The following is a 27801-nucleotide window of genomic DNA, read 5'->3' as shown; positions in this document are numbered from 1 at the left end:
AAATTTACCTGAAAACATCTCTCAATTACACAGAATCAACGCACGTTTTAAAAACATCCAACATTGCATAGCTCCAACAGCTGCAGATTTAAAATGTCAGCATCATTTCTATGGAGTATTTTAAACATTAACTACAGTTTGATTAAAAAAATCTGTGTAATCCGTGGAGATTTGTAGTTTTGTAAAGCTGATCATGTGAATTGAATACAAACCAGAAAACTTTATGGAAGGAAATTTATTAAACGAGACAAACAAAACGAAACATGTTCTCTTTTTTTATTATCTTTTTATTTCATGAATTATTTTCATCTATAAATGCCTCCACTCAAGGCGTTTGTAGATCCTTTAATAAAGAAGCTGTTGATCTAGTCGTATTTTTAAGTAATGCTCGATGAACGTGATGCATGATCCGTGCACGTTGGTGCTGCTCACTTGGGATTGTTGGTAAACACGTTGGTCCTGTCATCTTCTTCACTAATGTCTCTGCTCTTTAGTCAAATAAATAAGAAAACAGGTTGGAATCAGAAGTAGTAATTAACACTCAGTGTGTACTTGTGTGTGATTTAGTTTTACCTTGTAAAGGGAGGAGTTTGAATGGAGAGACAGAAAGCATAATTCTCTCCAACTTTTCATCATCTTCCATCTCTAAAGAAGACACTGAAAAGATGGGAAACATCATTACTACCATGTTTCCTAACGTCAGCATGAACACAGTCTGCCACAGACCTGGAGGACTAGAAAAAGGTTTAGGAAGAGGAACTCTGAGTCTGAGCCTCTTTCTTCTTCAGGTACTGCTGGAGCAGGAACGTTTTGCTGCCTGAAACACACTGTTTCCTGAGGATAAATGATGCATATCCATCTTCTCTTTTCTCCCAGACATCCCTCCAGGTCTTCTTAGAATGCACACAAAATCCAACCAGCTGGTTGTCCTCACTACTTGACGGTGGCTCCACTGATCTTTCAGCTGAATAGTTTCTCAGGTCTCTAATTTTGCATATTCCTGCAATACAATGTACATGCATATATGTCATCCATTAAGTCAGGGGTCGGGAACCTATGGCTCGCGAGCCATATATGGCTCTTTTGATGGTCACATGTGGCTCGCAGACAAATCTTTAATTCAAATTTTTTTTCTTCATTAGACCAGTCCTTCTCGTGCGCGATGCGATGGCAGAGGCGCGCAGTAGTAGCGGTGCTTAGAGAGACAAATCTGCGCCAGCACTAGTATAAGTTTAAAATTGTCTATTAATTCACAGAGTTTGTACCACCCGGAAACCTGTGAATTGCCGTGCGTAAAACTGCGCGCTCCCGTCTCTGAGAAAGAGCGCGCAGTTGCGGGGACGGGATGTGTGAGGGAGAAAGCAGAGGGGGGGGCTGAGGTGTTGTGGGGACCGGCAGCAGGTGAATCGCGCAGGGATTGTAAATAGGTAAAACCCACTGCCTGTCACTCACTGCAGCGTGTGAATGTGTGTTTGGCTCCAGGTCCGCATGTGAGCAGTCTGTCTCACATCTACAAAACATTCATACCAACCTAAGATCACGTTTAAAGTCTCAACGCCTGCATGAAGCAGAAACTCACCACGTAAACCAGACTAGACCATCAGCAAAACTACCACGAGAAATACTCATCATTTATTAGAAACAGCATAACAATGTTATTAAAAAGAATCCACAGACTTATTGTACTTTAAAAATGTTGAAATTACATCAAATGCACACATTCACTTGTATTTTAGTTTTAAACATATTGTCGCGGACTGAGTTGGATGGCTGTTGGGCCGCGTTAAAAGTTCTGGAGTTCATGGAACGCATCGATCATGCAGAGATCTGATTGGCCCTCAGTTCTGTCGCTCAGCCTGTTGTTAGGTAGTTTGGACCAATGGGGTTCAGCTATGGGCCGAATAAGGGAAAGGGGAGGGCTGCAGCGGGAGCAGGGGAATATAAAGTTGGGAGACGCGCTCTCGTCTCGTCTCGGCGGGAGAGATTCAGGAGCTGCTGAATTAATTGTACGGCGTTTGTTGTGGTCTGCAGTAACCAGAATTAAGAACCTTAAAAGAGGTTAAGTCTCCGTGCCTCAGTGTGGGAAAGGGACACTACATTATTGTATGGCTCTTTCGAAATTACATTTCAAAATATGTGGCGTTTATGGCTCTCTTGGCCAAAAAGGTTCCCGACCCCTGCATTAAGTGCATAGTAAAATACCGTAACCCCTGTTATGCATAATAATATCATAGAAAAATGTAATGTAGCCCCTGTTCACCTCCACACTCACTACCTTTGGTGAGATGAAAAAGGTTTTGAAAACACACACACACACACACACACACACAGTTTCTAGTTTGAAGACGTTCCTCTCATCCCAGCTGTTATCCTCACCGCTGGACTTTCAGTCCTCAGGTTCAACAATGACGGGAAGAGAAATGTCTTCAAATCGGAAACTTTGTGCTTTTTTTTCTCCACTCACATCAGACTTTAACTTGTTGTGCTCTTGTGTTTTAAAAGCGATCGGGTCCAATCAGGCCGCAAGATTGTTGTGGTTTTTCTTCCTGTAAAATCCTCACCACTAAGACGATGTGGAAACAGCGCCCCCAAAATCTCGCTAGTGGTGGAAAAGTATTTTACATCCGCAGTATTAAGAACTACCATAGAGAATGAATGAGAAAAGTTAAGGTTCGGGCCTGACATAAATACCTGTGACACGGAACAGCCAATCAGATTGCAGCTGCTGTGACACAGGCAGCCAATCAAATTGTAGCTTGTGTAGCGCTGTCCAAGGCGACAAAATCCCTTGGTGGCGAGTTCGAATCTCGGTTAGAGTGAAGTCAGTCAGAAGTTATGGTATAATAAATGTTATTTTTGTTAAGATGAAAGTGGCATTTCATAATTATAGTTTTCTGCTTCAATCTTTGCTTGTGCCAAACAACGGTCATGATCTGTTGCTCATTTCAATTTCAACCATGCTTTATTAAGATATTAACATGTAATAAATAAATAAAGTTCAACCATGTATTTACAATTAAAGGGCATAAGGATTTAAACAAGCAAAAATTAATACAAGTACTTTAAAGGTGTAAAATGAATTGAGGAAGTAGTAAATATGTTTGCTTTTTCTATCAAAACTAAACAATTCAAGAATAAATATGTAAGAGAACTGTATTCACAAACTAAATTACAAATATTTTCATATTGAAGGATATCTCATCATAATCAGTGCGTGTGACCATGAATGCAGCCTTTAACTCTCTGTCAAAAAATGGCCTGACAGCAAAGTCTGCAAATGGCATCCTGGGGTTGGTAAGGCCTTCTGCTGCACAGATCTAGTGTACTTTTTTAGGGCAGTAGAAGTATTTAAGTAAGTAAATAAATAAATGAAAATACAAAAAAATAATAAAACAAATGATTAATCAATTATTGAAAATGGTCAAATTGATTATGTTACTTCACTTGTTTCAAAAAACAATTGATAAGCTGACCATAGAGAATGAATGGGAAAAGTTAAAGAGTCAAACCCAACCACGGAGAGGTCCCCGGTCTGGCCGGACGAGATTAAGGCCAAGTGGTTGGATGCTGCCGCCCTACAGTTTCCGTAGTGTAGTGGTTATCACGTTCGCCTAACACGCGAAAGGTCCCCGGTTCGAAACCGGGCGGAAACACTTATATTTTCTTTTTTTTATTTTTGAAAAGACAATAAAAAAAACACGACGGGATGAATCAAGTTCTGATTTACTTAAGACCATTTTGTTGATTGAAAAAAACAAAACAAATATAGATACTACAGGCTGAAACATATTCGTCTTTTTTGTTTTATAATACTCATCTTGAAATCTCGCTAGTGGTGAAAATTTATATTACATCCGTAGTGTTAAGAACTACCATAAAGAATGAATGGGAAAAGTTAAGAGAATTAAGCTTAACCAAAGAAAGGTCCCCAGTTTGGCTAGACGGCTGTTGAGCGCAAGACGTTAAGGAGTGATGCCCATCGGTTTCCGTAGTGTAGTGGTTATCACGTTCGCCTAACACGCGAAAGGTCCCCGGTTCGAAACCGGGCGGAAACATACATATATTTTCTTTTTTTTTAACAGACAATAAAAAACACGACTGGATGAGTAAAGTTTTGATTTTCTTAAAAAGACACTTTTGTTGACTAAAAAAACCAAAAACAAAAAAAACAAATAAAAAATACAAATATAGATACTACAGGCTGAAACATTTTAGTCTTTTTTGTTTTATAATATTCATCTTAAGAAAGAATTCAACCAAAAAGTTAGGGATCAAGTGGCGTTTGTTTTATGTTAATAAAAAAAAGTTGTTTCCGCCCGGTTTCGAACCGGGGACCTTTCGCGCGGGAGCCGAAAATGGTTAAGCTTAACTCTCTTAACTTTTCTCATTCATTCTCTATGGTAGTTCTTAACACTACGGATGTAATATACTTTTTCACCACTAGCGAGATTTTGGGGGCGCTGTTTCCACATCGTCTTAGTAGTAAGGTTTTCACAGGAAGAGCCTTTAGGAAGACAAAACAACAATAATCCTGCGGCCAGATTTGATCCGATCGCTGTTAAAACACAAGAGCACAACAAGTTAAAGTCAAGTTAAAGTCTGATGTAAGTAAAAAGTTAAAAAAAAAACTGTTCCTAGTTTGAAGACATTTCTCTTCCCGTTATTTTTTGTTGAGCATGAAAGGTCTGAAACTCCAGCGGTGAGGATACGGCTACTCGTAAGAGATGAAAAACCTCTTCAAACTTAGTCATGATAGTTTGTGTGTGTTTTCAAAAGCTTTTGAATTTTACCAAAGGTAGATAACTTTAATAATATCTATATGTGCATTTACACACACACACACACACACATATATATATATATATATATATATATATATATATATATATATATATATATATATATATATATATATATATATATATATATATATATATATATATATTTGTATGTTGTTGTTTTTTTTTAACTATTTTTGAGTTACAGTAGACCTGGGCTACTTCACCCACTAACGACAATAAATGTATCTTTGGTTATAGATCTCCAGAATGAAGAGGAAATTAATTTTTCCTGGAAAAATCTGCGTGAGCTTCAGACGAGGCCCAACTGGGTTTCTCAGGCAGGACCCTTCAGATGAAGCCAAGAGGATCAAAAAAAATCCTGAGCTCCAGGACAAGTCTGCTCCCCAGAGAGAGGAAAAAGTGAAGGAAAACGCCCTGTCAAAAGTCTTCATTAGGGGTGGAGATACATCTGACAGGCAGGAGGTGTTGGGGGAGTATGTTCTTCAATTTGGCAAATACAAGGGGAAGTCCTTTCGGTGGCTGCTAGAAAATGATATTGGCTACACCATTTATTTAATTAACAAGGTTGAGGAAGAGGAGAGAGCTGGACTCTTTAATGCCGAGGGACCAAAGAAGGAGAGTCTCTTTTCATTTCTGGATTATACCCGACACTTTCACGAAATCAGAGATCTGAGAAACTGTTTAGCTGAAAGATCAGTGGAGCCACCTTCAAGTAGTGAGGACAACCAGCTGGTTGGATTTGGTGTGCATTCTAAGAAGACCTGGAAGGATGTCTGGGAGAAAAGAGAAGATGGATATGCATCATTTATCCTCAGGAAACAGTGTGTTTCAGGCAGCAAAATGTTCCTGCTCCAGCAGTACCTGAAGAAGAAAGAGGCTCAGACTCAGAGCTCTTCAGAACCTGCTCTTACTAAACCTTCTTCTAGTCCTCCAGGTCTGTGGCAGACTAGACGTTAATGCTGATGTTAGGAAAGATGGTAGAAATGATGTTTCCCATCTTTTCAGTATCTTCGTTAGAGATGGAAGATGATGAAGAGTTGGAGAGAATGATGCTTTCTGTCTCTCCATCCAAACTCCTCCCTTTACAAGGTAAAACTAAATCACACACAAGTACACACTGAGTGTTAATTACTACTTCTAATTCAAACCTGTTTTCTTATTTTTTTTACTAAAGAGCAGAGACATTTAGTGAAGAAGATGACAGGCCCAACATGTTTAGAAACAATCCCAACCCAACCAAGTGAGCAGCACCAACGTGCACACATCATGCATCACGTGTTATGTTTCTGTATGTGGAGTAGTAGTACTGGTAGTTGAAAAACTGATATTAGACTACATGTTAGTCTTAGATCAGTCCTTTCTTTACACTCAGCACTTTTAAATGTGTCTGTTCAAAAAGAAGAATATTCATTGGTTTATTTTCTTTCAGGTTCACTGAGTAAAGGTCTAGATGCTGCTGCTGCCACTGCCACCGCCGCCGCTGGTACCTGATGGTTCTGTCGTAAACCAGGATCACCTTTTCCTTTCCTCTGTTTGCTGGTTGGCCACGTTCAGGCCTGTTCTAATGCAGGTGTTTTGTTTGACTGCTTTTATGATGCTGAAGGTATTCATTGTTCGTCGTCGAGGGTAAGTACAGACTTATGTTATTTGCATGGGTTTGGTTATAGGTTTGGTATGAAAATGATTGAAGGAAACCAGTCTTAAAAAGCAGAATTACAACAAAAGTACATGTCTTAACACGTCAGAGTAAAGTGGTTACACATGGATTATTACATCATAATGGAACCTTTCCTGGTCAATCAAAAGATAAAAAGATGAAACTAATAGTTAATTTATTGATTTTCATACCACACCTGTTCTATTGAGCATGTTTTCTTGCATGGTTTTGAGTGTTTTGCACAGTTACTACCAAAGAACTGTCAATGATTTGGCCATTACTGATGGATATTTCTGTTGATCTGAATCCAGACCAGCCTGAGAGGTCCAGCTGTCCTGCTGCCACACATGCAGGTGAGTGTTGAGGATCATTTGTCAGCTTTACTCTGCTGCAGCTTCCTGTCTGTTTCTGACTGTCTTTTTCACCAGTTACTTCAGCTCCAGTGAAGACTCCTCTGCCAGTACCACCAGAGTTGCTCGCTTTGGAACTGCCTCAACGTGTCCAGGATAAAACCTACAGTCAGTGCATTAACTTTGACAAAAATGCAAAGTACTGTATTCATTTGGACTTTGAGATAATATTTTATTCAACAACAACTCAAGGTATTTTTTTATTTTTGCAGCAGTCGTTGGAAGACCCTCAGCTCAGTCTGCAGCTCCTTCTCCTGCTCACTTTCAGCCAACGCCTGCTGCTTCACCACTTCCATCTTATGACCAGGATGTTAGCAGCTGGAACTGCTCTCCCCAGCAGAGGATCTGGATGAAAACAGAGATGGAAGCCTTAGGACTGTGGCCTGGGTCTCCACCTGTAAGACATGCCATGAATATGATCTCCTTGTGGCGTAACCCACCTCAGCCGGAACTCATTGACTCAATTTATGAGCTACCATCCCCAAAGTACTTTCACCTCCATCCTTTTTTTATCTGGAAACCAGACCATGCAATAATGGAAAGAGTGCGTAACAACTACCCCCTCCCGTGTCTGCATGGCTGCCCAAAACCCCTCGTGGTCTCCTCTGGAACAGGTCGGCCCCGTGTCATAATTGGCACAAGTGGTCAGTACTACATACTTGCTTCTCGGCTGACCTGTAAAGTCTGCAAGAAGCACTGGTTTGCAGACAAACCTTCATGGATGGACATGCTGCCTCGTCGTTTTCAGGAGATTTTTCCAGCCTTCCTGACCCACAAAAAGGCAGTATGCAAGACTGTGATGGATGAGCTGCGGCGTACAGCAAAGTCTCCAGGTGATATGGCCAATCAGCTAAATGAAGCTCTTCACCTAAGATACGAGCGTGCACACGTGGCTTATCTGGGGACAGTGAAGAATGTTCTGGATGGAGAGAGCGGACTATATGGCCAGCAGACAATCACGGGGGCAATGAGGAAAACATCCACACCAGATCCTTTTGGTGGGTATACAGACATAGATGGCTGGTGTGGGGTAACAGTGACTTCACACTACCTGGTGGACTGCCTCATTCAGGAGTACCATAGGGAGGAGGGCACGCTCAATCTGCTCCTTCAAGGCACTTTTGGTGAGGTCTTGAGGGCTGACCACACCCGAAAGGTGGCACGGAAGGTTGTCCTGGCATCAGGCACAATGTCATCTTATGCAGTTATGAATGAAAACTGGATGATTTTGTCCTGGGTGATGCTGCAGTCAGAAAGCGACAAGTCTCTGGAGCCAATGTACGACGGGCTGTCCCGGCGTTACATTTCTGCAGCGCTGCCAAAAGCAAAGTACCAGTGGGTTGACAGGTGAGACAAAACTTTGTTCATTTTACTTCTAATTTAATGGTTTCAACAGTAAAAACGTGAAAAACATAAGTAAATATTGTTTTAAAAACAATCCCTTTATTTGCACAATAAACAATTAAAAGGTGCTTTACCTGTGTGCATGGACAGGGATTGCTGCTCTCCATTCAGGATCCCAAACTCCCAGCCTCAGGAGCATCTTCTCTGGGATTCCTGGAAGACCACAGAGGCTATAGTGGGTGAAGCAACATCTGGAGACTTCACCAATAGATGTGCATCCCGTACCAAATACAACAGAGAAATAAGCATCAAGCTGGACTTGTTTCACTGCATGCGGCGGTTCACCAGGGAGTGCATCTCAGAGCATCATCCACTTCACAGCTCCTTCTGCAAGTTCCTTTCGGCAGCTTTTTGTGTGGTGGACCAAACCGATCTTCAGAGGCTGAAGGAGGCCTACACCTTCTGTGGGATCCAGCCAGCTAACCCCACAAAGCAGCACATCAGGGAGCACTGCCGCACCAAGATCCCAGAACCCAGAGAGCTGCTGGTGCGGGTGGAGAGTGTTCTGAAGAGGTTCTTTTTGGAATCGGATCCAGATGGCATACCACTGTTTAAGGCAACAATGCTGAAAGTGTGGAGGATTCAGCGCGTTCACATCCTCAGGGGCTGTCTGAGCGACCCGGAGGTGGGAGACGGGATCCTCTACAGACACGGTGGCACGTTACAGCTGAACCACATCAAGGGGGAAGCGGCAGCGGTACCGATCTGGATCCCGGTGCGAGGAACATCCCAGCAGGAGGGATTTCATTTCCACCAGTCCAAATGGGTGACAGGAAATCAGGTCTCGACAGAACTTTTCCAGGCCCAAGGCATGACTGGAGTAGCTCGGTGGAACTTCCAGCGCCTTGTGAGCCTGAAGCAACCTGGTCTGAAGCTTCCTTCAGTTTTTAATCCAGCTCTGATTGTACAGCTGAACAAACTGTCAAAGGAAGTGACAGGACAAGCTAAGTACCCTGCCTTAGTCTTGTCACAGGCCGACACTGGGGAAAGGTTTGGACTGCAGTATGTGGAGCCTGGCTGCCGTCCGGTTCCTCTTCACTGGGACAAACACAAGTCTCAGAGAGACCCGGTTGTTGAGGAAGAAGAGCGTTTGTCTCCAGAACCACCTCCTTCCAATGAAACAGTCATCGACCTGCCTGAAGAACATGGAGAAGAACACTCTGCTCATGTAAGTTTGTTGTAACAAACATCCTCACTCTATTACAATAAAACTGCAGCTACATAACAAGTTTAAACTAACTGAATGGTCCAATGTTTCAGGATAATGTCTTAGGTGTGGTTGCTGATGACTCACTAGCAATGACCCAAGCCCCTGAAGTGAAAGGTAATTTAGTTCAAATTTTCAGCCTTTTTTAATTTATTTGTGCATTGCATTCAAGGAAAGAGAAGTGAGAAGGGTTAACTTTTCTCTTTTTTCCTCTCCATCAGATGTCTCAACGACACCACCACCACTGCCTTTTGCTGCCTCTCCACGCGCAGCTCGCACTGGTCCTATCAAAGCAGGGGGTCTGCTTTTTGTCCTGGACCATTCTCGTTGGACAAATCCAATGAGAGATGCCATTGATGTCCTTCTGGCAAAGCACCATGGACAAAAGGACTTTCTGAGCAAGGTAGACGCAGAGTATGCCGCCCTTGTTCAAACTGCCTCCAGGAATCCCAACAGCCTCCTCCACCCCACCACTAAACAGCACATCTCCCGCTACGTGAAGCACATGGCGAAGATGATTAACAGAAGTTCGTCTATGAACACTAGTCCCGAAAAACTTTTGGAAACCCAGCAGCTGTGGCATAAACTCACTGAAGGCAGTGAAACTGTCACTGTGCCAGTTGTGACTCTCCCTCCTGCTCCAGTGAACCCCCCCAGCTCTAAACCAGATGAAGCTCCTTTAACGAAGACTGACGTTGAAAAAATGGTGAAGGAGATTGTAGGTCTGCAGCAACAACAGCAGAAACCTGAAAAAAAAATGACAAGGAACTGTCTTGCTTGTGGGCAGCCAAAGTCTCGTTACCTTGGTGATGGATCTTCTGTTCATTTCTTTTATCAGTCTGGGGATGTGAGATACTTCTACTGCTCCAAAAAAGTACTCCAGATCTATGCAGCAGAAGGCCTTACAAACCCCAGGATGCCATTTGCAGACTTTGCTGCCACGCCATTTTTTGAGAGAGAGTTAAAGGCTGCAAAGCAGAGGTCTGCACAATGCAGAAAGGTTTTGGAGGACCGACAGAAAAGAAAGGCAAGGGAGCAGCATCCCAGTGGGCGTCTGTGCAGGTTCTGCCACAAACCACTGAAACAAGGTCCAGAGAGTCCACACATACACACCGGGTTCCCTGGTGTTGTGGGGAAGTATGTTTACTGTCCTGCCAGAGTCTTGTCCCTCCACCGGGCAAATGGGATGACTCAAGAAATGACCTGGGAGGAGTTCTCTCAGTCTCCTTTTTATGAGGCTGAAAAGATGAGGTGGGCTGCTGGCCGGCAAGCAGAAGAGGGAAAGAGATAGCTTTTATGTCTGTTCTATTTGTTATCAAAAGATGTTGCTGTTTTGACCACTTTTGTCTCATTTTACCTCAGCTTGTCATATTGGATGAGAAATAAGTGTAAAACGTCAAAATCTCTGCTAAACCTGTCTATATGTTTGCCTGTATTAAGTTCTCTTCTGATAACACACTGATTATGATAGAACTCGTGGTGTTATCTATCAATGTGAAAATATTTGTAATTTAGTTTGTGAAATCTATTTTGTGAATACAATTTTCTTACATATTTATTATTAGTGTTTAGTTTTGATAGAAAAAGCAAACATATTTACTACTTCCTCAATTCATTTTACACCTTTAAAATACTTGTATTAAAGTTTTGCCTGTTTAAACCCTTCTGCCCTTCAATTGTAAATCCATGGTTGAACATTTTGGTACATTTTGTGTTAAATACTGTGTTTTATTTATTTTCATGTTGATTTCTTAATAAAACATAGTTGAAATTGAAATGAGCAACAGATCATGACTGTTATTTGGAACAAGGAGAGACAGAAGTAGAAAACAATAATTATGAAATGTCATATTCAGTTTAACAAAAACATTTATTATACCACAACTTCTGACTGACATCACTCTAACCGGGGTTCGAACTCGGGACCAAAGGATTTCATCAGCTTGGACAGCGCTACACAAGCCACAGTTTGATTGGCTGACTATGCTGCAGTAGCTGCAATTTGATTGGCTGTTCCGTGTTACAGGTATATACGGCTGGCCCCCGCGTGTGAGGCGAACGTGATAACCACTACACTACGGAAACACATAGGCCGCCATCTTGAAAACCTCGCCAAGTCACTCTCCATGTCAGTTCACAATACAACGGGTGTGAAATATTGCTTGACCAAAAGCGACATTAGGGGGGGCTGTTTCCATATCGTTGTAGTAGTCAAGATATTGTGGCGATCCGGATTTACAGGATGAGGAGGAACAGACCACTATTTAAACACAAGAGTACATGTCAAAGTTTGACGTAAGTAAAAAAAAGTCCAACTGGATGAAGTTTCTACTTTGGAGACCTTTTCCTTTTCCATCATTGTTGGACATCAATGGCCTGAAACATCAGCTGTGAGGATATCAGCTTTTCGGATGAGAGTTGAAACACTGTTTTTTTTCCAAACCTTTTTTTATTTTACCAAAGGCAGATTATGTATTAACATTTTTTTTATTTTGCAGTACACCTGGATTATTTCACCCACTAACCACAATAAATGCATCTTTTATTACAGATCTTCAGAATGAAGAAGAAATGAATTTTTCCTGGGAACGTCAGCTTGAGCTTCAGACAAGGCCCAGCTGGGTTTCTGAGGCAGGACCTTTCAGATGAAGCCAAGAGGATCAAAGGTAACCCTGAGCTCCAGGACAAGCTCATCAGAGAGGACAAAGTTTAGGATAACAGCTTATCATTAATCTGGATTGACTCCACCATTTATTTAATTAACAACGTTGAAGAGAGAGAGATCCATTGTTTAATGTTGATATCCCTAAAAGGAGAGTCTGCTTTCATTTCTGGAGATGTGAGGAGCTATTTAGCTGAAAGACCAGTAGAGCCACCTTTAGGTAGTGACTTGAGGACAACCAGATAACCGGTTTTATCTGCGCTTATAGTATGTCCATCATTATTGTAGCCACAGCTGCCCTGATGCAGACTGATAGAGTTCGCATCTACAGCCACTCTGACCATCATGCACATGCACAGGCAGGCAGTGGCATTAACTGGGTGATGTTAAGTGCTCACCATTGATATGGTAATGTCTCCATTGTTAATTCTGCCCGAGAATCGATCCCTGGTTTCCTGTGTGGCCATCCTTTACCTTTCCAACCGAGCAATCCAGCCGTGAACTGGTATGCATTCTAAGAAGACCTGGAGAAAAGAGGATGGATATGTGTCATTTCTCCTCAGCCATAAGTTCCACTATCTGTCACACACCTAGGTGTGCGAAGTTTGTTCTCCGCATTTGACCCGTCCCACGGGGGGGGGAGCAGAAAGAGTTGTGCTCAGGAACCATTTGGTGGCTTACCCCCCCAATCCAACTCCTTAATGCTGGGTGTCAAGCAGGGAGGCATTGGGTCCCAATTTTAAAGTCTTCGGTATGACTGGGCCTAGGTTTGAACCCACGACCTTCCAGTTACAGGGCGGGCACTAACCACAAGGCCACTGAGCTGGTTAACAAAGCTATATCACAGACAAGTCTAAGTGTTAATTACTGCTTCTGATTCCAACCAGTTTTATTTATTTAAAGAGCAGGGAAACGTAGGACCCGCGCGTTTACCAACAATCCCAACCAACCAAGTGAGCAGCACCAATGTGCATGCATCACGTGTTGATTATTTTTCTGTATGTGGAGTCTAGTACTGGAGTCTCGGCTGAATCTCCTCATGACCACGGCTGAAAAATGACTCGTCAGCCTGGACTGGTCAACCAAAACTGATATTTGACCTCGTGTTAGTCTTGGATTAGTCCTTTACACCGAGCACTTTTGAATATCTTGGTCCAAATAGAAGCATCTTCATATGTTTGCTTTATTTCTTTCAGGTTCACGGAGTAAAGGTTTAGCAGCTGCTGCTGGTACCTGATGGTTCTGTCGTAAACCAGCATCATCGATACACAAAGAACAGTAACCGATTTGGGCTTTAGTGATGGATATTTCTGTTCATGTGAATCCAGACCCGCCTGAGAGGTCCAGCTGTCCTGCTGCTACACATGCAGGTGAGTGTTGAGGATCATTTGTCAGCTTTACTCTGCTGCAGCGTCCTGTCAGTTTGTTTTTTCACCAGTTTCTTCTGCTCCAGTGAAGACTCCTCTGCCAGTACCACCAGAGTTGCTCGCTTTGGAACGGTCTCAAAATAGAATGGTGTCATCTTTAAGAAGAGTGTTGGATAAAACCTACAGTAAGTGCAATAAGTCTTGACGAAAATGCAAAGTTCTGTATTCATTTGGACTTTGTGATAATGCTGTTTATTGAACAACAACTCCTGATGTTATTTTTGCAGCAGTTGTTGGAAGAACTTCAGCTCAGACTGCAACTTCTCCTGCTCACTTTCAGCCACGGCCTGCTGCTCCACCACTTCCATGCTATGACCAAGATGTTAGCAGCTGGAACTGTTCTCCACAGCAGAGGATCTGGATGAAAACAGAGATGGAAGCCTTGGGACTGTGGCCTGGGTCTCCACCTGTGACCATGAATATGATCTCCTTCCAGACCACACAATAGCGGAAAGAGTGCGGAACAACTATTCTCTCCCGTGTCTGCATAGCTGCTGAAAACCCCTGGTGGTCTCCTCTGTAAACAGGTCGGCCCGCATCATCATTGGTACAAGTCGTTAGTACCACATACTTCCTTCTCAGCTAACTAGTAAAGTCTGAGAGAAGCACTGGTTTTCAGACAAACCTTCATGGATGGACATGCTGCCTCATCGTTTTTCAGAACATTTTTTCAGCCTTCCTGACCCACATGAAGGCCGTGTGCAATACTGTGATGGATGAGCTGCAGCGGACAGCAAAGTCTCCAGGTGATACAGCTAATCATCTGAATGAAGCTCTTCACCTTAAATAAGAGCGTGACACATGGCTCATCTGTGTGCACAGTGAAGAATGTCCTGGATGGAGAGAGTGGATTACATGGCCAGCAGACAATCACAGGGGCAGTAAGGAAAACATCTACACCAGATCCTGTTGGTGGGTATCCAGACGTAGATGGTTTGTGTGGGGTAGCAGTGACTTCACACTACCTGGTGGACTGTCTCATTCAAGATTACCAATAAGGTCAATCTGCTCCTCCAAGGCACATTTGGTGAGGTCTTGAGGGCTGACCACACCCGAAAGATGGCGCAGAAGGTGGTACTGGCATCAGGCACGATGTCATCCTATGCAGTGATGAACGAAAACTGGAGGATTTTGTCCTGGGTGATGCTGCAGTCGGAAGGCGACAAAATCCCTGGAGCCAATGAACGAGGGGCGTTTCTACAGCCCTGCCAAAAGCCAAGTACCAGTGGGTTGACAGGTGAGACTCAACTTAGTTTGTTTTCCTTCCAAGTTGCTGGTTTCAAAAGTAAAAATGTGGAAAATAAGTGAATATTATTTTAAAAACATTCCCTATTTGCACAATAAACAATTTCCACATGCTTTTCCTGTGTGCATGGACAGGGATTGCTGCTCTGCATTCAGGATCCCAAATTCCAAGCCTCGGGAGCATCTTCTCTGGGATTCCTGGAAGACCACAGAAGCTATAGTGGCTGAAGCAACATCTGGAGACTTCGCCAAAACTTTTGCATGTCGTACAAAATACGACAGGGAAATTAGTATCAAGCTGGACTTGTTTCACTCTCTGAACATCATCCACTTCACAGTTCCTTCAGCACTTTTGTGTCGTGGACCAAACTGACCTTTGACAGGCTGGAGGAGGCCTCCACCTTCTGTGGGATCCTGCCAGCAAACCCCACAAAGCAGCACATCAGGGAGCACTGCTGCACCAAAATCCCAGAACCCAGAGAGCTGCTGGTGCAAATGTAGTATTCTGAAGAGGTTCCTTTTTGAATCGGATCCAGATGGCGTACCACTGTTTAAAACAACAATGCTGAAGGATTCAGCTGGAGGTGGGAGACGGGATCCTCTACAGACACGGTGGCACATCACAGCTGAACCACATCAAGGGGGAAGCGGCAGCGGTACCGATCTTGGTCCCGGTGCGAGGCACATCACAGCAGGAGGGATTTCATTTCCACCAGTCCAAATAGGTGACTGGAAATCAGCTCTCCACAAAACTTTTCCAGGCCCAAGGCATGACTGGAGTAGCTGGGTGGAACTTCCAGCGCCTTGGGAGCCTGAAGCGACCTGGTCTGAAGCTTCCTTCAGTTTTTAATCCAGCTCTGATTGCAGAGCTGAACAAGCTGTCAAAGGAAGTGACAGGACAAGCCAAGTATCCTGCCTTAGTGTTGTCACAGGCCGACACTGGGGAAAGGTTTGGACTGCAGTATGTGGAGCCTGGCTGCCATCCTGGTTCTCTTCACAGGAACACACACAAGTCTCAGAGAGACCTGGTTGTTGAAGAAGAAGAGTGTTCCTCTTCAGAGCCGCCTCCTTTCACTGAAACAGTGGACCTGCATGAAGAACAGAGAAGATTGTTTGTTGTAATAACAAATATCCTCACTCTGACAATAAAACTGCAGCTACTTAACACAATATGGATTTTTTTCCCCTAACTTGTCCTGTCCAACAGCTGAGGCAAGCAGATCAGACATGAAGGTCTCTCGTGTCGGACAGATTTGACTGTTACAATAATGGTTTATGGGTCTCAGACAAATGGGAGTGCATTTGTATAAACCCCTTTTGCACTGGAGGTTTAGCTTTATTTATAATAATTATTTTTACATGCAGTCTTTGTTGGACCGGACAGACAAAAAGAAGAGAGAGCAGGATGTTAGAGATGGAAGATAAGGGGTGAGCACACGATAATACAATCATAACATAAGAGCGTCATGAGTAAATTGAATGACTTAGTTCTCCCATACACACCAACAAATAGTCAGCACACAGCTATTTACAGGTTTTAAGTAAATTCCTACATAGATTTATCTCCGAGGGCACATTTAAATTAAGGTATGCAGACAGACTGGTACCGGTACACAACATTTGTATATCCAATATTCTGTGAGAAGGGTGTAAAAGCAATACCTAGACCCATATTTGTGCAAAAATGAATAAGCAGGAGAGTTAAACAGCTAGTTTTCTATGGAGTGATATTTCTACCACACAAAACATTCTAAGTTGCAAATGAAAATATTAAATATTTGCTTTCACTTTTTTTTCGCATTCAAAAACTTTTGCATTTGCAAACACGTTTTCGCATGCGTTGTGTCAAATTTAGCTTTTTTCCTATCTCTGATTTTGCTGACTACTCTGAGCGCTACTCAGCGTGATCAAACGGCCACTATTGCCACCACCAGAAAAGTTTTTGAAGGTTGATAACGGCAGAACCCCGTTCAAACAGAACCGACAAAGTCCAAAGTCCAAGAACCGTCAATATGAGCCAGAGACACCTGATTGGTCCAGATTCTAACCAATCAGGAGCTGTTTGATGGCAGCTTTGTCACGTCAAACTGACACTTAACTCAGCAAAATCAAAGATAAGTAAAAAGTGAGACACAACGCATCGAAAACATGTTTTGCAAACGCAAAAAAGGTTTTTGAATTTTGAATGGAAAAAAAATTTAAAAGCAAAATCAAAAATTATTGAAAAGCAAATATTTAATATTTTCATTTGCAACTTAGAAAATTTTGTGTGCAACGTAGTGGCAGAAATATCACTCCAAAGTTTTCCAGGTATATTTTACATCCCTCGTTAATTAACTCTCATGAAAAAACACCCTGAATCACTGAACGGGCATAAGATTGATCATGTAAAGGTCTTTGGTCTTCCCCTGTCCTTCTGCAGCAATGGTATATTCCAGTCAACAGCAAGTCCAGAGACTCCAAGTTAGTAAACAGAAGCAGCATTACCAGACTGGGCAGTTTCCAGCTCAATATGGTGTTTTTTATTCTGACTTTTGTGCATTTGTGTTTCTCTATGACAGAGTTCGAAGGCTTGCTGTCCTGCATGAACCACAGGCCGACCCCAGCCCGCATCCCCCTCCCCGGACCCAGACTAGACCACCGCATCCCCCATCAACAGGCCCTGGAGAGAAGCACATAGGCCACCCACCCCCACTAGGTGGCAGTGTTAATTACAGGGGACCAGAGGGACTAAAGTTCTTCTGTATTGTTTTTGTTCACTGTTGATGTTCACTCCAAGCTGATATAATAAGTAGGTTATGGAATTGATTATAACTTATTCTGGTTTTACTCCAAGATAGTTTTTTTAGCGATGCAAAGAGCAGTCATGACAGATTTTGATCTTTCCTCTACTGAAGGCATTCATATCACCAAGTATTCAGAGAGATGGAGAAGCTGTCATAGGGATGTCAAACCATGTTGACAGATCTACACACCTTCTGCCAAAACCAGAAGACCGACATGCAGAGCCACAGTGCATGCAGACAATTATCCAGGGTATTGCTGTTACAAAACCCACAAGTGTCTGATACTCTGAGACCCATCTTGAACATCCTATTAGGGTTGTGCCGATGGACGATATCATCGTCCATCGTGATGGGTGACTGACATCCCGATGGAGAGACCACCATCGTGATGCCACGCCCCCGCCACGTTGCGAGTAGACACCATAAGCCGCGGTTACATGTGCAAAATATCTTGATGGGATCAATGGTCGGATTAGAATCCAACCGTGTACATGGGCCCAGAAAAATGTTTTCAGAATATAAAAACGTTCACTAAGGTCACAATTTCGGTCGGAATAAATCATTTGCACATGCGCAGTTTGAAAACCGGAAGGGGATACAACTTCCGCCGAGCGGCTTTTTTTCCAAACTTTATTGAATGTAACAATTCAATACAAAACAATGTTAAACAGCGCCGAGCGGCTATATACATTGACATGTCAGCTCGGTAAAATACGAGATGATCTTCTAAACGTGCTTTTAATAATGTTACGGTTATTATGAAACACCTGTTCGCTCATCATTTGAATTTTAATCCGTGTGGTCAGTGCTTTTTCTGAACGAAACCAGGATTAGCAGTATGCTAACACGGGCTAACAACATTAGCTTTGGGTGGCGCTGCACGTAAACGTGTAAGAATAACATCAGCCTTTATTTAGTCGGGACACGACTGGAAACACAAATCCGCGTGATTGTTTGAATGTTTTCTAAGGACTGAGCGACATTTCTGCTTTGAAGCTCAAACCGCTGTGTGTGCTGACGATCCGAGCTGTGCTCAGACACACATTTAGACCCGGTTCTGAGTTCGGTTGCTTGTACCCCTAGAGCTGCGGGACGGATCGCAGTCTTAGATCTCCCACACATACCGCTATTGTACCCCCCCCCCCCATCTAAACACAAAGCCTTTACGTCCACGCTCCGCCGGTCCACTTCACTAATTAAGTGCGGGAGCGACTACACTTCTTTTCTATCTTGCTTGTTACTTTTTCTGTTAAAGTCACTTCCCTCAGTTTATACTGGATCATCGGGGATTAGTCATTAGTTGGGAAATAAAATGAAAAAAGCAAAATAACGAATAGCAGTTATATAAGAACGAAAAATGTAAAAATGTGTGGCTCCACTGGTGTGTGAATGTGTATGAATGTCCCGGTGATGGTCAGAGGGGCTGTAGGCGCTAACTGGCAGCCACGCCTCTGTCAGTCTGCCCCAGGACAGCTGTGGCTACAACAGTAGTTACCATCACCAAGTATGAATGAATAATGGACACACTGTAAGCGCTTTGAGCGTCTGGAAAAAGCGCAGATAAATCTAATCCATTATTATTATTATTATGATATTCTTAAAAAAAAAAAAAAAAAAAAACTTAATCTATGCCCTCCTTTGAAGTTTTCATAAGATGCAAACATTTTTATCATGAATCACATGTTTCCAGATCTTTAATTCCGTTAGCCTTCCAGGTCAGAAAGTGAAGCATTTTCTTGCTTATCGTGAGGTCAGGATTGTTCCACATGGGTGTCAGTTTGCTCGTGTGACGGAGGAGTTATTCATCGTAAGGAGATCCCACCAAACCACCAACCAAATTTTGAACAGTTTTTGTTTAAATAATGCTCTTTATGATGCTAAGAGTAATCTAAACTCAAATGCAAGGAATTTCTCATGGATACATTCAAATGGCAACAACAAATCAAGAACAGATTTGTCTGGTTTCTCAAATTGTCCTAAATCACATCTCAAATGCAGATATTTCTGCATTCACTGATCATTGTGTTGCGTCTATAGACCTAATTCCTAAGATCATAAATACTGAAAGAAAAAGTCACTGGATATTTAATGAGGAATATTTGAAAGATTATCCATATTGTAGTTTGGTTAAAAAACTCAGCTGGGGAAATAAGAGGAATTTTAGAAGGCAAAAAATATTACATTGAACATGGGAAAGAAAAAAAAGAAAAAATAATAAAGAAGCAATTGAAAACAATTAATGAGAGACCAAAATGAGATCTTTTATACGCTCCAGAGCCAAAAGGATAGCGGAGAAAAGAACAGTTCATATTTTAGTAGAGAAAAAAGAAAAGAAAAAAAAAATACTTTTAATTTGTTAAATGCAGATGGTGATCCTATAACTGAGCCAAAACAGTTACCTTTAAAAAATATTTAGGATTATTACAAATTTTATCCAAGGATAAAATCAAAAACTAACATTGTATTAATATTAGACAAAACAAAAGGTTCTAAACAGTTATTTACAAAGAAACATTTCAATTTTTGGTAGAATCCTACGAACAAAAATTAAGAGCCTTTCCATACTAATGTATGCTATGCTGTGGCTATCACTGACACTTGTATTTAGAAAATCAATCAAATCAAATAGGATTTTATTTGGAATAATAAACAATACCAATTAGGGGAAAAAATGACAATTAAACCACTTGAGGAGGGAGGGATAAGTGTTATTGAATTTGAATTGAATTGCAATGGCTAAAAGTCTTTTTAAAACACCAACATTCAGTCTGATTTTCCGTAACCTTCTTATCTATTTTGTAAAGTTGGAGGCAGTGACTTTATATTAAAATCTGATTGATCCATTGAAACTTATTTGTGAAATTCAGAAAAGTTGGACTGGAAGTTTTACTCTATTGGAAATTAATGTACACCCCAAATCTCAGTCCTCATACTTCATCAAATCTTCAATAACAGGTTTGTTCTGTACAAACGCAAATCTTTGATAAAACTTGGATGGATAAAGGAGTATGGGCCATTGTTCAGCTGAAAGCGATGGCACATTTCTTAATCACACAGAATTTAAAACCAGGAATATTTGGAGTCCACATCTATAGAATATTCTAGAGTCACTAAGGCCATTTCTCCACATTTAATTCAAATGATAAAGCAACAGTAAAACATTCTTGATTTGACATCAACTCTCATCCTTTTTAGTGATAATGTCCGTTTCTTAGATCTAAAGTGCAATAATAGATTTTTAAGAACATTGCTGACATCTAAAGTACCTATTAAAAGAAAAACAAACAGTCTCCAGTTTTCTCTAAAAGAGATACTTGTAATATTAGAGGCATTTGTGTTCATTTCCTCTTCAGACAAAAAAAGAAACAATTTTTATCCATGTAAAGAATTTCTGCATTTAAGGTTAACTATTCAAGAAAAAGCATGTCAAATATGTGGAAATTACATCGAAACTGTCATTGAAGCATATGTTTTATGATTGCAATCTAATTTTTGGAAGTAGATTAATCTCAACAAAAAATATGCACACTAATATTCAGTTTGTTTGCATTGACCAAGAAAAGAAAATTGTTTTTTGTAATTTTTTAATTCACAATGGTAGATTTTTTTTAAGGTGAGTCCCAGTTTAATTTAATGTGGGTTTAATCTTTTTGTAAATCTCTTAAAAAGATAAAAGTAAAAATGCAGCCAAACTTTTACATCGCTTTTCAGTTTACCTAAAAAAAAAAAAAGAAAAATGCCATAAATCCCCCCCCAAGTTTATGGATACTCACTCTTTATTATAATTTGCCTTGGTCCGTGTCCACGTGGAATTTAATTAAATTTTTATCTTTTAGTGCTTTCTTGGTGCATTATAATCCCCCCCCCCCCCCCCATTTCTTCTTCATATTTTTACACATATATAATAACATGTCTCTGTAATACTGTCTAATTAGTCAATTAAACACACACGTGCGAATAACAGCCAGTTCAGCACCAAACTAGCATGCTACTTGCTAGCAGCTGTTCCCGTTTCCGGCCTGATGATTTCTCTGAAAATGTGATCACTAACCTGAGAAAGGTGATTCCTCTCCATCGGATCACTTTTGCAGTTCATTGAAAAACTTTGCGTCCGCTTTTGTGATTCTTTGCGCGCCTGTTGGCCCTCCTCATGACTCCAGTCGGAAAGACTCAATGCTTGGTATTGGCGCAGGTGTGTCACGTCGTACGTCACGTGACGGCCACTCCAGCAACGGTCCGCATTTATATAGGGGGGAAGGGGGGTCAGAGTTACAGAGCTGCGTGATTGGACCATTTCTTCACGATTCCATAGGGGGAAAAGAAAAGCTCTTTTGAGACGAGATCGCCATTCAAATCCGAAAAATACACACGACACATCAAGCGATCATAGTTCTCACACCCCCGCATGCTGCTGTCTTTCCTTACGCGTGCAAAGTGTTGCACGCGCCGCGTGCCCCAGGTTGCCGTCCACTGGTCGAGACAGAAGCATTCTTTTTACTGTAGAGTAGAAAGGTCTTAGTTCATTTTCTTCAATTTGACAAACACTAAAAGTGTAAACTGACCTGACAGCGAGGCTGCTCACCTGGTAACTTCCAAAGATTTCCAATGAAAACCACAAAGCAGGAAGTGGAGAACAGGAGATGTGGATCTGCTGCTGACTCTGCTTTGCCTAGTTTAACAATTTCGTGCAGATCCTGTAAATAATTTTATAATGAAACTTTTCTTCAATATGTTATTTCTTTTTTTCCTTTTTATTGCATTTTCAGATTGAACAACGGAAAAAAAAATAAAGAAAATAGACAGGAACATACAACAGAGTTTTAGGGACAGTTTAAAATTTTTTTTTAATTACGAGATTTACTTTACGAGTTTTATACTCGTAAATTAACGAGTATAAATTTACGCGTTTTTTTTCTCGCAAATGTACGATCTCCTAAACTTATGAGAAAAAAGACCAGACACCGGAGTTTTCCGTTTATTGGAGCCAAGCTTGAAGATGAAAGATGTGGAGCCTTTTGTGAAGCTTTATTTCCAGATAGGTTTAAAAAACATACATACGTCCCCTCCTCCAAATGAAACGTCCCTTTTCAACATAAAACAACAAAGATGAATGAAAACAGTCTATTATATTAGCAGAAGAATGTTGAAAATGCCAGAAAGTGCTCCTCCTCAAATGGAAGTGTCACACAGACGTAGAGATTGTCTTTAGGAAGAAAGGATTGAAGTGGACATCTGCAGGGACCCCAACGTCTTCATCAACGTCTGCAGAGATCTTGCAAACCACCCAACAATAAATAAAATATTAATAAATCGTAAATCAAACAAAGGAGCTTCGAAAGATTTGTAAAGTTATCAATAAACATTCAGCCACCTGTTGAATTAAGTTTAGTTGGTCTGCTCTGCTGCTGCGCGGCGTTCACTCTTTACTCTGTATGCTCCCTCCCACTGTAATCTCATAAATTTATGACTTCATATCTCGTAATTTTCCCTTTTTTATTTTAGTTTTTGGTGGCCCTAAAACTGTGTCTAGGAACAGGCTCAGACTCTCAACAAGCTGAACAAATACTTTGAAGAAACTAAACTAAGTGAATGAATAAAATAAAACAGCATGGCAATCTGGATCAGAAACCCCCCCTTAACAAAATGGTAGCAACTTTAGGTTCTACATATCTAAAATAGGGACTCCAAGTAGAAATAAAATAATCTGTCTTTTCATGTTATAGGCATGTTAAGGACTCCAGTTTCCATCCATTAACTGTTGGCCCTTTTTCACTGATCCACTGTAGTTTGTTCTTTCTTGCAGCAAAAATCAACTCATGGTACAATCTTTTCCTTTCTTTAGACATTGCATTTGGGAGTCCCAAAATGAAAGACAAGGGATCCAGATCCAGGTTCAGTCCCAAAATCTTCTGTACTTCACAAAGATTATCAACCCAATAGTTTTGGAACTTGGAGCGAGACCAAAGCAACGTGTCAGAGTTCCAATTTCCATTTGTCACGTCAAGCATAAGGAAGAGAGATTAGATCTGAAGCTTTGTCTGCGATTTGGTGAGATCCTGTGAACATTTTTAGGTTGTATGGATCAAATTTTGTTACATACTGAAATTTCGTAGTGTGTTTCCAAATATTTTTCTAATCATCATCACTAATAACAACAGACAGTTCCTTCTCAGATGTACTTCTAAGTTCAAACAGTAAGGATGGGGAAACAGATGACAATGTTTTTACAATATGCTCATGGACGGGTTTCCGCGTCTTTGGAATAGTACTTTTTCAACCACAGATGTTTGAAAATTTGCAGTTGATGTAGTGCTGCATTGAATATAATGTCTCACCTGCAGGTATTTTAGGAAATCCTACTTAGGGATGCTGTGTTAATCAGATAATTGTTCAAATAACATGAGGGTGTTGTAGGATCACGCATCTTTGAGCATTTTAACCCCTTTGTTAAACCACATTTTGAAAACGTTGTCTGTCAAGCTAGGCGTGAAGTCAGGACTCTTTGAGGACTCCAACACCGCCCCCCCAGCACCAGACTCCCCATCCCACCTGGCGAAGAGCCTTTCAGCGTGACGCCCGCGGAGGTGAGGAGGGCCCTCCAGAGGATCAACCCTCACAAAGCTGCTGGACCCGACAACATCCCTGGACGGGTGCTGAAGGACTGTGCAGACCAGCTCACAGAGGTGCTGACAGACACATTCAACACCTCCCTGAAGCAGTCAGTGGCCCCCACCTGCCTGAAGACTGCCATCATCATTCCAATCCCCCAAACCTCCTCAGTGACGGGTCTGAACGACTGTCAGCCGGTGGCCCTGACACCGATAGTCATGAAATGCTTTGAAAAACTGGTCATGACCCGCATCACAGAATCCATGGATGTCACCAAGGACCTGCACCAACATGCTTACAGGTCAAACCCATCCACAGAGGACCCAAGAGAACCCTCAGCACGGGCTCCCCCCAGGGCTGTGTGCTAAGCCCCCTCCTGTTCACCCTGCTCACGCACGACTGCACAGCGAGTCACCCCAGCTGTCTGATTGTGAAGTTTGCGGATGACACAGCTGTGGTTGGATGCATCACCAACAACGATGAGTCAGACTTCAGGCAGGAGGTGGAACATCTGGAGGGCTGGTGCAGAGACAACAACCTCTGCATCAACATGAAGAAAACCAAGCAGATAATCGTGGACTTCAGGAAGGACAGACACCCCCCTCCTCCCATTCACATCAGAGGGGCCGTGGTGGAAGTGGTTTCCAGCTTCAGGTATCTGGGCGTGCACATCTACAACGACCTTACCTGGAGCACCAACACCTCCTGCCTGCTCAAAAAGGCACACCAGCGCCTCTATTTCCTGAGGAGGCTCAGGCGTGCTGGGATGGGGATCCCAGTCCTGACCCCCTTCTACAGGTGTGTGGTGGAGAGCGTCCTGTCCTCCTTCTATTAAACAAGTCAATAACCTGTAACCCTTGTGCAATCCTAGGCACTTTACCATTTGTTGGGTTGGGTCATCTAGACCCACTAAACAGTCCTCTGAACCTTTTTTCTTCAATGATTTTTGATCTTCACTGGTGTCCATGGATTACATGAAACCTTTGCACCTTTATCCACCTTTGTCATGGTAGGGAGAACACGTCAATGGAAGGGGGGGTCATCTAAGATAGCACAAGGGTTAATAAGGCCAAAACAGATGTCTGAGGGAGTGAGAGAAAAATTAAAACACCATCAGCATTCAAGGATATTTTATGATGTGTGCTTTTGAGATGAAAACCTTGGATAGAGTGCGTGGCCCTTACTGCCTCAGTGAGTTTTGTCTGGGTTCCTCTCTGTAAGGCAGGGGGGTCAAACTCATTTTCACTGAGGGCCACATCAGCATAGTGGCTGTCCTCAAAGGGCCAGATATAACTTATACATGTAACTAAATGTAATGAAAAATAAATGTAACTACTCCTTAATGTTAAATAACTCATTTATTTATTTATTATAACTTTTTAAAGTGACAATTACAGTTGCATAGAAAACACGTGTTTGCTTGTTACTCTAGCATAAATCCTTTGAAATTGTATCCGTTTATTAAAACCCACATAAATGAATGATCAAACTGTCCAAGTGAATAAAGAAAAATAACATAAAACTGAGCTGCAAAGAACACGTCTTACACGTGTAACATTTTACAAAGAAAGGCTGCACACAGCCGTGCATCCAGCTGATGGTTTATGACAACAATTTGTCTGCATACACACATAAGACCTGCAAACATTGAATATTTGGAACAGTAGCTAAACATAAGTAATAATCAACTAACCAAATATTTTATTTCAAGAAATTAAAAACGTTTATTCTCTGCAAGCCACATAAAATGACATGGAGGGCCACATTGAGTTTGACACACGTGCTGTAAGGAAAACATATCTGATCTGAGACCATTGGTTAAAACAGAAGATTGAGGACTGCTGTACCTTGTTTCACTTAATAAAATTATCCCCAAGACCAAATTTGTTCAAAGACTAAAACAAATAAGACAACTCCACACAATCGAAGGCTTTTTCAGCATCCAAAGAAAGTACCCACTTCATTATGATGCTTGAAAGCCTGGATAATATTTTTTCAAAATGAGAGAGATGTTTGCTTCTCTCGTTGTCTGATTTAATGTGTTTTGTGTAGAAGAGTCTTCAAACATGCTATGCAAAGGATCAACTAATGAGTCGACAAATTATTTGTACAAATTATCAGAAAACCCATCCTGTCCAGGGGCTTTCCCATTCTTTAATTTTTCAATAGCACTAATAATTTCTTCTCTAGAAATTGGTTAAAAAGAGCAGATTGCTGCTCCAACAGTAAAGTGGGCAAGGTGATGTGTGAGAAAAAAACATTTTATCAGGTCATAAGCATTTTCAGGATTTTCTGACATATAAAGAAAGGAATTCAATTATTTTAAAGTGTCACTAATTGGGTTATTGTCATGAACTCTAACTTTTTTAGTTTGACACATTGCTGCAATTGAATGAGAATCTGCTGTTTTCTTTGTTAGATAGGCCAGATAGCCCTGGCTTATCTCTGTGTTCCAATAATCTCTGCCTTGCAAAACCAAATGTTATTTCCTGTTGTTGTGTAAGTAAGTTGTTCAAGGTGAGTCTGACAGCTGTTATTTCTTTCAATAGAGTCAGAGAAGCGGCTTCAACACATGCTCCCTCTGTCAATTAAAGCCAAGAGCTAAGCAATTGTTGTCTTTTGAGTTTCTGACCATTTTTGCTTATATGGTTGTAACTTATTTTTTAATTACAAATATAGAAAAAAATGTTTTGTTTTGTGCTTTCTTTTTCAAAGTTAAAATATTCTGAAATGTGTCTTAGGCACATGCGTAAATTACAGGAACCTTACTGAAACAAAACAAGAACAAAAGCATTTTCTGTTTATGGTATGATTGAACGTGTTTCTGACCTGTCATTCTTTTTCAACAGTATTATAATTGTGTCCAATTTGAACTTTCATTTTGTTTTACAAGGTAGAGTTATTTTATTCATTTTGGAAGAATCTTTTCATTTAGAAAATAAGTTGTCTCCATCATTGCTTATTAATAATAACTGATGGTTGGATGGATGGATGGATGGTTGGATGGATGGATGGATGGATGGATGGATGGATGGATGGATGGATGGATGGATGGATGGGCGGACGGACGGACGGACGGACGGACGGACGGACGGACGGACGGACGGACGGACGGATGGATGGATGGATGGATGGACGGACGGACGGATGGACGGACGGACGGATGGATGGATGGATGGATGCATGGATGGATGGATGGATGGATGGATGGATGGATGGATGGTTGGATGGATGGATGGATGGATGGATGGTTGGATGGATGGATGGATGGATGGATGCATGGATGGATGGATGGATGGATGGATGGATGGATGGTTGGATGGATGGATGGATGGATGGATGGATGGATGGATGGATGGATGGTTGGATGGATGGATGGATGGATGGATGGATGGATGGATGCATGGATGGATGGATGGATGGATGGATGCATGGATGGATGGATGGATGGATGGATGGATGGATGGATGGATGGATGGATGGACGGACGGACGGATGGATGGATGGATGGATGGATGGATGGACGGACGGTTTGACACAGTTTAATGGCACTGGAGCATTCAAACCGGAGTATCAGTGTTGCACCAGTCAG

The 27801-nt window shown here is 41.7% G+C and overlaps 1 protein-coding gene, 2 long non-coding RNA genes and 2 other non-coding genes across 10 annotated transcripts; 3 read left to right on the top strand and 2 right to left on the bottom strand.

Annotated features, from left to right (window-relative positions):
- Positions 1-262: 262 nt before the first annotated feature.
- LOC110016359 (uncharacterized) lies at positions 263-3191 on the bottom strand. Its single transcript, XR_002291634.3, has 4 exons — positions 2377-3191; positions 727-1000; positions 574-657; positions 263-488 (listed from the first exon to the last, which is right to left on the bottom strand). It is a non-coding gene; the product is annotated as an uncharacterized LOC110016359 (long non-coding RNA).
- A 389-nt stretch (positions 3192-3580) lies between these two features.
- trnav-aac (transfer RNA valine (anticodon AAC)) lies at positions 3581-3653 on the top strand. Its single transcript has one exon. It is a non-coding gene; the product is annotated as a tRNA-Val (tRNA).
- A 329-nt stretch (positions 3654-3982) lies between these two features.
- trnav-aac (transfer RNA valine (anticodon AAC)) lies at positions 3983-4055 on the top strand. Its single transcript has one exon. It is a non-coding gene; the product is annotated as a tRNA-Val (tRNA).
- Positions 4056-4423: 368 nt separating this feature from the next.
- On the top strand, positions 4424-11261 carry LOC111948658 (uncharacterized). 2 transcript variants are annotated; one of them, XM_023962600.2, is made up of 10 exons: positions 4424-4604; positions 5040-5736; positions 5808-5891; positions 5977-6042; positions 6232-6812; positions 6888-6977; positions 7082-8216; positions 8364-9441; positions 9534-9597; positions 9702-11261. In XM_023962600.2, the coding sequence occupies exons 5-10, from the start codon at positions 6725-6727 to the stop codon at positions 10769-10771; spliced, it is 3525 nt and encodes a 1174-aa protein (XP_023818368.2). In that variant the 5' UTR covers positions 4424-4604; positions 5040-5736; positions 5808-5891; positions 5977-6042; positions 6232-6724; the 3' UTR covers positions 10772-11261. The 2 variants fall into 2 exon arrangements, with proteins under 2 accessions (XP_023818368.2, XP_078787317.1); XM_078931191.1 differs by having other exon boundaries at positions 4425-4604; positions 7085-8216.
- LOC111948698 (uncharacterized) lies at positions 7021-22335 on the bottom strand. Of its 5 annotated transcripts, none has more exons than XR_013647623.1 (5): positions 21998-22313; positions 21652-21896; positions 8348-15902; positions 7921-8184; positions 7021-7214 (listed from the first exon to the last, which is right to left on the bottom strand). It is a non-coding gene; the product is annotated as an uncharacterized LOC111948698 (long non-coding RNA). The 5 variants fall into 5 exon arrangements; XR_013647621.1 differs by having other exon boundaries at positions 7021-8184; positions 8348-13926; positions 15189-15902; positions 21998-22308; XR_013647620.1 differs by having other exon boundaries at positions 7021-8184; positions 21998-22097; positions 22183-22305.
- Positions 22336-27801: the final 5466 nt, after the last annotated feature.

Source organism: Oryzias latipes, chromosome 14 (genome assembly GCF_053564925.1).
Source record: "Oryzias latipes strain Hd-rR chromosome 14, Olatipes_Hd-rR_3.1".
NCBI classification, from domain to species: Eukaryota; Metazoa; Chordata; class Actinopteri; order Beloniformes; family Adrianichthyidae; genus Oryzias; species Oryzias latipes.
This window is presented reverse-complemented; position numbering and strand designations above follow the sequence as displayed.

Bases quoted from the DNA above. Each gene is read 5' to 3' on its own strand.
- LOC111948658 (XM_023962600.2), top strand. From the start codon at position 6,725: ATGATTTGGCCATTACTGATGGATATTTCTGTTGATCTGAATCCAGAC. The intron at 8,217-8,363 runs GTGAGACAAAAC...GTGCATGGACAG, and splicing joins AAGTACCAGTGGGTTGACAG to GGATTGCTGCTCTCCATTCA. The intron at 9,598-9,701 runs GTAATTTAGTTC...CCTCTCCATCAG, and splicing joins CCAAGCCCCTGAAGTGAAAG to ATGTCTCAACGACACCACCA.